At 32.6% G+C, this 11,183-nt stretch overlaps 1 protein-coding gene across 3 annotated transcripts; it reads right to left on the bottom strand.

Moving 5' to 3' along the window:
- Nucleotides 1–1,493: 1,493 nt before the first annotated feature.
- Pygo (pygopus family PHD finger) lies at nt 1,494–7,753 on the bottom strand. Of its 3 annotated transcripts, none has more exons than XM_070315888.1 (5): nt 7,422–7,753; nt 5,770–6,060; nt 4,668–5,687; nt 4,418–4,563; nt 1,494–4,347 (listed from the first exon to the last, which is right to left on the bottom strand). In XM_070315888.1, exons 2-5 carry the CDS (start codon nt 5,983–5,985, stop codon nt 4,227–4,229), a joined length of 1,503 nt encoding a protein of 500 aa, XP_070171989.1. In that variant the 5' UTR covers nt 5,986–6,060; nt 7,422–7,753; the 3' UTR covers nt 1,494–4,226. The 3 variants fall into 3 exon arrangements, with proteins under 3 accessions (XP_070171989.1, XP_070171990.1, XP_070171992.1); XM_070315889.1 differs by lacking the exon at nt 7,422–7,753 and adding an exon at nt 7,075–7,232; XM_070315891.1 differs by lacking the exon at nt 7,422–7,753 and adding an exon at nt 6,920–7,049.
- Nucleotides 7,754–11,183: the final 3,430 nt, after the last annotated feature.

Here is an 11,183-nt window from a genome sequence, read left to right as displayed (position 1 = left end):
ACGACAGGACTTTTTCTCAAGTACAATTTTTTTTATCCTCATTTATAAAACACACCGCGTAAAATAATGGCAGTATAACTTTGCAGAATCCATGCACGTAGCGATGCAACGTCGGTCGTTTCCTTCGACTGTAAATTACACCTTCAATATTGAGTCATTGTAAGAACAAGATTTTAAGTGCGAAATACATCCAACACATTACAATCGGTGAATCTTCTTTTTTCTTTTTTTTTTTTAACGTGATATATATTATTTACATAAAAACCACTGTGGTTGCGGCGTATATTTGCGCGTCTCATAGATTTGATTCCCACCATATTAAGTCTTAGATATAGAAAGGCTTATGTACATAAAGTCAATAGAGATATACATTTATGATACCTTATATACTGCGCTTATAAAAAGAGAAGTCAAGTACCGTAAATATATATATTCATGCGAAATATTTCCATCTGTGTTGAAAAGTCACCATGTTTCGGTATATACATATATATTTCCACTGAAAATAAAGGTAACTGTATTTAAAAGAAGTGCAAAATAAGACAAATAATTGGACATATACAAAATGCATTTGTTTCGAACAGATTTTACAGGGGGGAGTTAAGCTATTTTGCCAAACATTTAATTATTATTACCAAACAAAGGATTGTAAATTATTAAAAAGTATATATTGAAACACATGCTCTGTGTGTCATGAATAAACATGTAGCAAATATTTAAAATTATATCATTTATAATTTAATTCTGTGAAAACTCAGACATTATCACTTAAATTACAGCTCATTGATTTGTACTACAAAACGATTTCCTCTGCTGCCTTAGTCATTGACAATGGCTGTTATTTGTATAAGAGTTTGTAAATCGTTTAATCCCCTGCATTTTTTAACTTCGTAATAAAAGCAATGTTAACAGGTTTTAGTGTGACGTTCTTCTCTGTACGAGAAAATATAGAAAGAAGATATGTGAAGATGGTATTCTATTCGTTGTAATACTAATATGAGCATTATGTAATTATAGCATCCTGTATGTCACTCATATGTGATACGCATATATATTGTGTTAAAAATGATCATAATAAAATAAGCTTAAAGCATGAATTATACGGAGACTGCGCGCGCGAATAATTATTTAATATTAATTAAATAATTAATTAAATAATATAATTAAAATTATTTAATTATATTACTTAATTTTATATTAAGAATTTGATGTTTTTTAATCTGAAAATTAAATTTAATAATTTTAGATCAAAAATAAATTTTTAATTAATATGATCGAGATAAAGTAGAGATACTAATTACTTCGATACAATTTCTGTTGTTCGTCAAATTGAATCTCCGTTTAACACAGGCATTAAATTCTATCTATCTATCTAGCTATATATATGCATATATATATATATATATATATATATATATATATATATATATACACACACAATATATATATATATATATATACATATGTATATTTATGTATGCATATATGTGTCTCTGTATATATGGCTAATAGTTTATGACATATAAAAAACTATACAATTCGTAGACTCAATAATTTTGTATTAGCTGCCGACTTTAATTTCCTTGTTTCTTCTAATGGTTAATTTTTTATGACAATAATATTCAATTCTTCTCAATATTCATATCCTCGATACTATGCATCTAGTAGATGCGAAAGATTATGCTAGCTAGTTAAAATTGTTAAGTATGCATTTCTTTGTTAAGATTTCTTTATAATTTAAAACATTATTTCAGTTTATTTTAAAATAACTAGCTTTTAATATCATAATAAATTTGATTGCAGATTAAAGTCTGTTGTATACTAATTAATCTAAATACAGAGATGGGCATAATATGAGCATTTCAAATGATAAAATGAACAGATTTGCTGAACAATGTATACTTCTACTGAGCATTTCATTAATCCAACCAATTACATATTGATGTCATTTTGTGTACAACAGTCTTTATTTGCATAATCAAGTTCAATATTATAGAGATTATCATATTAAGATAAATTATAAAAGAAAATATTCGCAGAAAAACCGCAACTTTGACAATATTATAATTTGATTCATCATTATTGTTAGATTTTTAGCAAATTAATTTTTCATTTAACCCTCTGCCTAAATGTCAGGGGCTTATATTGAGTCTATTTCCTATATATCAAATTATCTATTATAATAGAGAAATTTGCATGTTTATGTCAGTCAAATAAATTCCTGTTGTGTGCGTAAACAATCTTTGTAAGGATTGCTTGGTAAAATAAAATATCATTATCGTTAAAAGTTTTTACATAACTTTAGAAAGATATACAGTTCTTATATCTTAATATAACCACTTAATATAACTGTATATAACTCAAATCAAGAGCTTAAACCATGGCAATGACAATATAATCAACTAAATTATGGTTAACATAAAACAAAGAGAATTATTTTATAGATTGTACTTCCATTTATCTTCTAATAAATTTGGCTGCACTATAGCATATTGGTGCAAATTAAAGAGTTTTGTATATCAAACTCTCTCTCTTCTCATACATTAAAAACATAATATAAGTAATTTAATTAAAATATCTTGAACATATATCAATATAAATTATATTGAGCATTTTGTCAGTCCAAAACTTGCTTAGATTAGACTGTACATACATTTTTACATCATAATTTATATACCATAGCCTTTAATATGTACCAATACTAGCACATTTAACCAAATTTGCTGTTAAGCTTTTCAAAGTCACTGAATAGTTCATTTATTTTGTGCATACAAAAAGCTTTGCATATATTGTTTTCATTTTATATAAAAATAATGTTAACCTAATAAAAATTTCTTTATTTTTACTTAAATTTAAAGAAGTATTATAGCGCTAAAATAAACTAAAGATATTAAAATATAAAATTTACCATGGTTTTTTTTATATTAAAATACATGACATACAAAAATATAAGAATTGCAGTATTTCTAGGTATATCGTCTGGGAGTACCAATACTGCATTTAAGTCTGTATAATTCTGTTTTCTGAACGAAGTTGACCCATTCGTGCTGATTGTTTTGAGTCATACACTTAAGTTTAATAAAACATGTAGATCTAACAATAAAAATAGGACTTGTGACAAGCTCTTATGTCAATCTTCAGTAATAATCAATAATAATTTGTTTATCACAATAAATATAGCTATGTGTCAAAGGCGATACATTCATCAATTGCAATAAACAAAAAATAGTTTAAATAATACATGACCTGTGTATTGTATATATATATATAGTTTCAAACATATTTTCATTTTTCCATAAATAATCTGATTATATAATAAAATTATTAATCAAATGTCATCATTATTTGTACATTTAATGATTTATGTTTTTTACAATTCACTCGATATCATTTAGATATACGTTAATGTTCATGTGTTGTAACTTTTAAAAATGTCGAAAAAATTCGCAGAATTCTTTAATCGATGCCCAATGATTCTGATGACAAATGGTACTCATAAACATTAATTTTGTTCACGAAATTGTAATATTACAAATCGTTTATATCAATTCTTGAAAGATAATATTTATTACAATGTTTATTAAAAACGTTTAGGTAGGATAAAACAAAGATGATGCAATTGCTTATGGCTTGTCTTTAATATATATTTGTTTTGCTATTAATATCGATACGTAGATACTGTTAATTTTGAATTAAATGCAGTTAGTCATAAGAATACTAGGTCTTTTGCAAACCTTGGATATTATAATATTATCATTAAACATCATATTTAATCTTTTTTTATTTTTGTTTTAAACCAAATTCTTTTAAAATACTTTAAACTATATATTACGCATTATTTTTTAGAAACAAAGAAATATATGAATGCTAATATTACACTTTAAAATTTATTTAATTTAATAATTTAGTTTATGAACCCATTTGTCACAATTGGACAATCGGACAAAATTTAAAATAATTTCTGACTGTTATTTTTTCCTTTGTATTCATTGATACGCAAGATTTGAATGATACCCTAATATTTCAACAAGTTAAAGCTAAGTTATTAACAAACAGCAAATCTTTATATTGTATGCACGATTTTGCATGTGCACTAATATTTATCATGTGTGCTGTGGATGTGTCTGTGTATATGTGCGCAATCGTACGCGCATATGTGCATGTACCACATATAAACGCTAACAAAGAGTCACTCGAGCGTCGCAAGAACGACGGGACACGAAGTGTTATGGTTTAAACTTAACTAGAGGTATGTTCTTCGAATTTAAACACTTATCACACACCCATTCCGCATAAATCTCTGCCGTTAATAATTGATAAGCATGTTCTGACAATCCTGTGCAACCCCTGAAATAATCGCGTTCATTAAAACGCGCGTTATATTATCTTGCTAAATCACGTCACACTATCAACTCACCTGTGAAACCAAAAATTACAACCTGATTCACACAGAATTGCCTGATCATTGTCGTGTACTTCCTTGTGACAAACCCCACAAGGGTAAATTGGTGGCGCATTAGGATTTTGTGGATTGAATACCATTGACTGCTCTGGAGGATATACCTGAAAGAAATCAATAAATCATATGTAAATTTGCATAATTTACACATTATGCTAAATATAACTATAATAAATTAGTAATGTACTTAATAAAACAAATAACTTACTTTGACTGAGGACATTGGCATTGACTTTGGACCCATTCCTGGACCTTGAAATCCATGTGGTGGCAGAGAAGCTCCCATGGAATTAATGGGGTGTCCCATAGGTGGTCCACCGCCCATATTATTGGGCATTGTACCCATTGGTCCTGTCATATGACCTCCCATTTGATTATGATGACTAATATTCACATTAGGCATATTCATTCCTGGACCACCCATATTCATATTGTTCATCTGATTCGGCACAGTCATATTCATATTGTTTGATGTCATCGAACTCATAGTAGTCATAGGTCCATTCATAGGTCTTCCTAAATTGTTAAGATTGTTTCCCATATGATTCGGATGAGGTTGAGATCCATTGTGTCCTAATGGACTATTCACGTTGTTTAGCGATGGTCCGTTTAACGGACTGTTGGGCGGTATATGACTGTTCATATTATTCATATTCATTGGTCCATTAGGCATATGATTAGATCCTCCTATAGTATTCATCGGAGAACCTAGAGGCCCACCCATAGGACTACCCATATTGTGACCCATGTTATTCATCGGACTACCCATAGGCCCACTATTCATATTATTCATTGGACTACCCATAGGTGGACCGCTTAATTGCGAATTTCCCATATGACTCATATTCATATGATTGTTCATAGTGTTTATTGGACCAGGTGGCATGTTTGGCCCCATATTATTCATGGGGCTCATGCCGCCGAGAGGAGCATGATTCATAGGAGACATAGCTCCCATATGATTCATATGATTTGTCATGGGTGAATTACCCATGGGGCTCATATTGCCCATATTATGTGGCATCATAGGACTCATGCCACCCATAGAGGTTAAAGGACTCATGCCTCGCATAGGAGGTCCACCCATGTGATGCGGATGATGAGGATGCATATGTGGAGGACCTCCATGCATCATTGGGCTTTGCGAAGTCTGTGGCGGTGTATCGTCAAAAGGATTACTCGCTACTATTGTATCACCGTAACCCGATAAAGGTGGGGGTAGTAGATCCTGTTGGATAATTGTTACCCATTAATATCAGGATGATAATTAAATGCTAACACAGAAATATAATAAAGATACAATAACTTACCTGTACAGATGGAGGTTGCTGTGGAGGTGGTTGAGCAACGTTTGAATTTGTACGTCTTTTTTTCTTAGGGTTAGTACCAGCTGGTGGTGGTGGTGGTGGATGAGGATGTGCAGAAGAGTCAGGATGTGGGGCATTTGGGCCCATATTCACACCCATTCCCATACCCGCCAATGGCATCCTTGTGAAGGGTGGCATGCCCGCGATATTGTGGCTCATTTCCTTCGTTCACTTTCCTTATTTTATCATGCCAGTACCACTAAATTTTCGTGGCAAGTAATTATTGCTGATCCACTGTTAAAAAGAAAAAAAAAAGCTTTGTTGTGATATAGATTTACTTAGAGAGCTATACGCAACTATATCATACTCTAATATATTTGTATATCATATTTATAAATTCCGTAGATAGGCGAATATTTATTAGTCATTATTTCAAATATAATATATATTTTTGATATTTTTAAGGAATTAAAAATTAAATTGAACTTTATTAAATTGAATATATAATAACAACTATGTATATATGTATTAATATAAGATTATATATATATATATATTAATATATATGAAAATGAATGACGAAACAAATATTACATGTACATACAAAATGCATACAAAATTTTTTTATTTAGCTACAAAATATTTTCTCCAATTATAAACATATCCCTCCACACCAAAATATACAGAATAATCTATAATCCAAATAATGCAAAGATGGATATAACTCTAATAAATCTTTCGCAATAAATTCATTATTAATTACATTTCTGCACAATATTCACTTTTAACACATGGTATTACCGAATATATTAATCAGAGAAAAGAATATGTTTTATCCAGCCACTAATTAAATATCCCGATAATTGGCAGATGAATGAAGCCACGAGAGCAGATAACGATAGCAAAACATTGTATGTACGTGTATATCGCACTGTCGTTCCATTAAAAAGTTAGTCTCGTCTCGAGCACGAGAGAGTTATCATTCATAAATTTACTAGCGTACGGGGAAGAGAGAGACAGAAAGTGAGAGAGCGCAGTATATAATCTATGAATAAATATACACACGAATCTCTGATCCACGTATATACATTTATCTCTCGAAGCATGTCGCCTATATTTATATATACGCCGATATAAATAACGAAATTACTACCGTTACTTCGAGTAGCACTAGTAGTTGGTTCGTCCGTTAACGTGTGGAGGCGGAAAATCCAGAAGACCAGAAAGAGAGAGAGAAATACACACACATACACGCACGCACACAGAGAGAAAGAGAGAGCGGGGAGCGCGTTCTTGACGCGACCATACCTTGAGAACGGCGATAAGAGACCCGTGATACAACAAATAGAGGAGAGCCCGCGTCGCGCGGCGTGCACAAAAGGGAACAAAATAAATTCCGCCTGGCAATCTCGCTGGACTAACCTAACCACGCGAGTTCACCGTCGAGATCTCCGCAGGCGCCTCCGCAATCTCATTATGTGTGCGTGCGTGCGTGCGTGTGTATGCGCGTGTGTATATACGCATGGCGTAGCGTAAGCGTAGTATAGCGCGTAGATCGCGCACTCGGTCTCTCGGAGCACCGGGCGATTTAAAAAGCCGGTCGAGCTTCTCGTGTTATCGATGCGTTGCGGAATCGGCGTCCTTTTCTTACTCACCAGCGCATTATAGGATAGGCGACGACGCGAACGTGCGCATAGCTCGGTCGTTTTTTCGACGGGATACACCAGCACCATGAATCGCGGCTGTCTCGATCGCCGTCTCGCTGACCTCGGTGGGACGAGCGGTACGCGGGGATTCGCGATTCGCGCCTCTCGGAAGACGCGTCTCTCGGTGGCGTTAACGGGCCACGCATTCACGGTCGCGCGTACACGATCGCGATAAACGCACTATCGCACTTTCACCCAGCGCGTCGCACTGCTGAAGGAACGGAAGCGAGGTAACGCACGCCACGATCCCTCTCAGGTCGCCATTGTCGCATTTACGCGTGTCCCTCTTACGTCTGTGTGTCGCTCTCGGGCGCATTCCGCTTAACGCTTGCAACGCTCGCGAGCGTCATCTGTCTTTGTTTAACTTTCGGTCAACAAGGATGAAATGGTACCATGAGTCGTTAAGTGGAACGCGACTTTCGTCTACGAGAGCCTGAACTGCTACAGGCTCCCGATAGATAACGTCACTGGTCGCATTTCGGTCGTCCGCGTCGTTTAAACGCAGAGAGAAGCGAAAGTAATGTAAATAGTAATCGCGTGAATCCGCTACGCGCGATCTGTAATTCGTAAAAAAATACGCTAAATTCTAACGATTTCACCGCGTAAAAAAATGTCTATTTTTATATGATAAAAAATCACAATAATTTATGTTTTTTTACATGTCATTTCTCACATTTCTATTGCCGTCATTATATGTATATTTATTTGATTTTTATTAAAAGTACGCACATATACATATAAATTTTTATTTTCGCAGGAAATATCAATTTTTGTATTCACTTCTTGCTTTTTAATATAGAATTATTTAATACTTTTTAATATAGAATTTTGTACATTTTATATAGCGTATATCCTGTTTTTTATGAGAATTTATTTAAAGATAATTTTATATATAAAAAAAAATTAAATATATCAATCTCTATTGACTTTCCAATATAATAATAGACTTTACAAAAGCGATATAAAACGGATAAATAGATGCGATAAAAAATACTGCGATTAGTTCTAAAATTCAAATATTAATTGTAAGAGAGAAGTTCTTGATACAAGTTAATATATGATTACCGCGCATATATAACGTCACATGCACTCTGTACAGATGCGTGAAATACACACTGTGACATTTTGTACGGCGGATCTTCCGTCCATATCCGGGAGGGCTTAAAGTTGTCTCACGATCCTAGAGAGCTTGCACGGATCATTTTAATCATTTCAGTTACATCAGTAAATTAACCCGACTCCAACAAGCAAAAGACAATTCTCGTGGATATTTACTTTGGACAATACCTATCTACTTACATAATATATATATACATACATACACAACACAACACAATACATATATATCCGGAACCATGTGCCATTATTTTGTTTTTATTTTAATATTAATCTAGATCACAACTATGAAACACGCGCGAGATATCGCATGATTTGTCGATAAATCTAAACTCCAAACGATTGCTTCAGAAAGATATAATGTACATACATCATAGTATATGAAAATATGTTAAAAACATGAGATTCGCACATACATATACATATACTAATTAGTATAAAATAAGATACGTATTATAGGGTACATAAAAGTTTATCATTTTAATAAAAAAGCTTTATGTTTTGATATTTTTATGCTGATATTGCGTGATAAAATAATGAAAATTTTTACGAACTTTTACCTTTTGTCTCTTTTTTACCGCATATAGCTGTTTTCATTATAATTATATAATTACATGTAGACATAAACGGTCGCTGGTATCTATGACACATCTAGATTATATTTTGCATCGCGAAAGAGAAATCCCTATATAAACGTCTATCTGTTGTCCGAATAGACAGATGAAATTAATCCGATAGGAAAATAATTCCCTGGGAAATAATATGAAAAAGCGTAGAGATGTTGGTTTATCCGTTCACGTTAACGGCTCTATCGATCTCATTAACGGCTTGGGCACTCGCGATTCATTTTTATCGAAGGGATAGAGTATAGATTTTCCCAGAGAGTCGCGTCGTTTTCGTCTGGGCAAAAGTGGTACAAATCGGGAGCATCGTGAGCAGAATGGAAAAACTGGGCCAATCCCCGGAGGGGAAAAAGCTGGAATGGGCGTCCTGGGGGGAACCCTTGATAAGGATAAGGATAGAGTATGACAAAAGACGTGAAGACGGACAAGGGAAGGATTTAATAAATTTCTCCGGAGGAGTCTACTAAATGGGGTAAATCATACGGTTATGAGCTATTTAAGAGGAATATCCGTTCTCTTAGTAAAATTATGGAATAATGCTCTGTTACATATAATAAACAAACACATGCTATTGTTTTATATTATTAACTTAATAACATAAAAGTGTGAAATATAAATAATAAAATGTAAGTTAATATATTTCAATTCGTTTGGACTTTATATTAAAAGTACGTAATAATACGTGTAAAGTACGTAATAATACGTGTAAACAAATGTTGTGTAAATGTCAAATTATCACACGTAGTCTTTCATAATCCCAGAAATATTATATCTTTCCTAAATTCATTTTGTATTTAAAATTTTCTTTTTTAAATATTTGCATTAAGTAGAAATGTCGGAAGAAAGATAACTCATGAAAATTCATAGTTTTCTGGGAAACAGTTTACCTTTACATAAAAATAAAATACGAAACTTCTCTCACAATTCAACAATAGTGCTACTGATTTATCAGAATCATGTATCTTTACGAGGAGAGAAGAATCATTTTCCATAAAAATATTTAAAAAGATTTTTATATATTATACACTAAAAAATAGCTCTCTCGATAAATCCTAAACTCAATCAATGTTATTTAAAGCAAAATGTATTCTACCTAATATAAAACGATAAAACTTTGATTCTCGATTAACATTATCAATATTGTACCATAAAAAAAAAAAAGAGTCGAAAATCTGAGAAAAGAATCACAATCGAATGGGCTTAACAGGAGTGGCGGCGAAGAGTTCGGCAATTGGCGAATTATTCGGTGTAGCAATCGACTATCTACGCGAACAGATTCCGCAAACAGCGACATTTTACAAACAAAAACAGCGCGCCAATCAATCTGTCGCGTGGTGCACGCGTGTCCTGAATAAGAAATGGGTGATTTGCACAAATTACGCGAAGGCTCGACGGTTACTCAGCCGGAGGCCTCAAAAAGGGAGGCGGTGAGAACGGCACACTTGTCGAAGATAATCCTGGTAGCTTCTTCTTGACAGCTCGTTACGACGCCCGCTTATAATCGCGCATTAGAGACAGTTGATAATTTTTTAATTTTTTTTTTTTTTTTTATTATTAAAGATTAATCGTTTCTAAATTAGTCATAAAGAAGCTGTCATTAAAAATTAATACACTGGAAATAGAATTCTGTATATATGACCTTAAATAATTAACGAATACTTTTGAAAATGAAATATCCTGTCAATTCCATTGGCGAATAGAAATATGAGATTTAACTATCAAATATATTTCAAAAGTCAACGGACCGCGTAACTTCCTATCAATCGCATATCACTTTTCTCGAAATATTTTTTTTCCCCTTCAGATCTGTTGGTAAAAATTTTTTTGGAAAGTAACCACAAAAGCAGATTAAATTAAAAAAAATATTTATTTAAGTAAATTAAAAAAATATTTATTTAAGAATCGATTTGTATACTGTACATGAAAGATCGACTGTAAAAGTTATATCAAGAATTTCATTACATTTTTCGAC

This window comes from Polyergus mexicanus, unplaced genomic scaffold (assembly GCF_030449975.1).
Source record: "Polyergus mexicanus isolate NDT 795.1 unplaced genomic scaffold, iyPolMexi1.0 SCAF_2, whole genome shotgun sequence".
In the NCBI taxonomy this organism is placed as follows: domain Eukaryota; kingdom Metazoa; phylum Arthropoda; class Insecta; order Hymenoptera; family Formicidae; genus Polyergus; species Polyergus mexicanus.
This window is presented reverse-complemented; position numbering and strand designations above follow the sequence as displayed.

Bases quoted from the DNA above. Each gene is read 5' to 3' on its own strand.
- Pygo (XM_070315888.1), bottom strand. From the start codon at position 5,985: ATGAGCCACAATATCGCGGGCATGCCACCCTTCACAAGGATGCCATTG. The intron at 5,688-5,769 runs GTAAGTTATTGT...ATTATCCAACAG, and splicing joins AGCAACCTCCATCTGTACAG to GATCTACTACCCCCACCTTT. The intron at 4,348-4,417 runs GTGAGTTGATAG...CGATTATTTCAG, and splicing joins TGTAATTTTTGGTTTCACAG to GGGTTGCACAGGATTGTCAG.